Here is a 1297-nt window from a genome sequence, read left to right on the forward strand (position 1 = left end):
TATATATATAAAGAAGGGACAGGGGTGAGACACGTTTTTGCGTTTCTTATCCCCATGTTAAAAATAAGCAGAAAACTAAGCTGATTTAACATTCTATTTTTTTTCCAAACAACAAGAATACTTGCAACCGGTGTCTTTACAATCAAACAAACAAGTTTGGAATTTAACATACTTGCTTTATAGCTATTTTCCTGAATAACAGACTGTATAATTGTCCTGCAATCTGATCACTCTTCCTTTCACCCCAACCCCCACCTAGATCAACCTGAACTGACCTGACCATCAGTCATTTTAGTATAGAGGCGCCAGCCATCCATGCCTAGGTGCTTTTTAGCCTCTTTCTCCTGTCTGTCGATTTATTGTTTTGTTTTTTTTTCAATTTGGTTCCCCTACCCCCAATTCCCATCTCTCAGAGACAAAGGCAGCGTTGACGACCTGAATGACGTGGCATACGACGAGACCTGCGAGAAGCCGCCACTTATAGCCGGGGGCTACGGAGAGCTCGGAGGTGGGGTGGGCAGCAGCGGTGGCTACTACTGGCCCGCCGCCTCAGCGCAAGCCGCCATTACCTCCATGGCCATGATGGTATATAAAGACCCTGCCCTCACCTACGGCCCATTTCTATCGGCTGCCCACGCACACAGCGCTGATGCCTACACGGCGTCGTCTTTAGGAGTGGCCTTGCCCCTTCTTTCCGCGGCAGGGAGCAGCAATGGAGCACTGATAAACCCTGACGGGGCGGGGCCTAGTGGCAGTTATCAAGGGGTGTCTCCTTTATCCCCTGCGTCACTTCCGGGTGCGTCACTTCCTGGGTCGTCATTTCCGGGCGCAATGGCACAAGGACCGATAAGTAGCGGTGATGGTTCTAGTGGCGGAGGAGTTATCGCCCCGTGTGCATCGTCACCCACTAATCTCATCGGCGCTCAGACATCATCTGGGAGTTCAGTACCCCAGGGTGAGACGGCCGTTTTGCCGACGACATCTACCACCACACTGCAGCAGCAAAACTTGCATTCCGATCCTCAGAGTTGCTCACCTTCGGGTGCCGGCGACTCGGCTCCCCACACGCTCACACCAAAGTCTTCGGCGCCAGACCCACAGAGGATTTTCCCCTCAGACTACTTAATGGCGTACCAGCGAAGCCAAAGCTCTGGTACCTCTGCCAACGCTGGCATCAGCAACCTACCAAAACCCACGGCATTCATGATGCTCAGGACGTTAGAATTGCAAGAAACTATCTAAAGCTCCTTCACTTCGTGGATGATGGCTTCGGCTTTTGTGTGTGTGTGTGTGTGTG

At 51.4% G+C, this 1297-nt stretch overlaps 1 protein-coding gene across 3 annotated transcripts in view; it reads left to right on the forward strand.

Annotated features, from left to right (window-relative positions):
* Window positions 1–1297, forward strand: part of LOC101851672 — a 139026-nt gene that overhangs the window by 125981 nt on the left and 11748 nt on the right. For all 3 annotated transcript variants that reach the window (XM_005107987.3, XM_005107988.3, XM_035972326.1), the window contains exon 6: window positions 414–1297. In XM_005107987.3, coding sequence (XP_005108044.1) covers window positions 414–1242 — 829 coding nt within the window. In that variant the 3' untranslated portion in view covers window positions 1243–1297. The remainder of the gene's footprint in view (window positions 1–413) is intronic.

Source organism: Aplysia californica, unplaced genomic scaffold, assembly GCF_000002075.1.
Source record: "Aplysia californica isolate F4 #8 unplaced genomic scaffold, AplCal3.0 scaffold00648, whole genome shotgun sequence".
NCBI classification, from domain to species: domain Eukaryota; kingdom Metazoa; phylum Mollusca; class Gastropoda; order Aplysiida; family Aplysiidae; genus Aplysia; species Aplysia californica.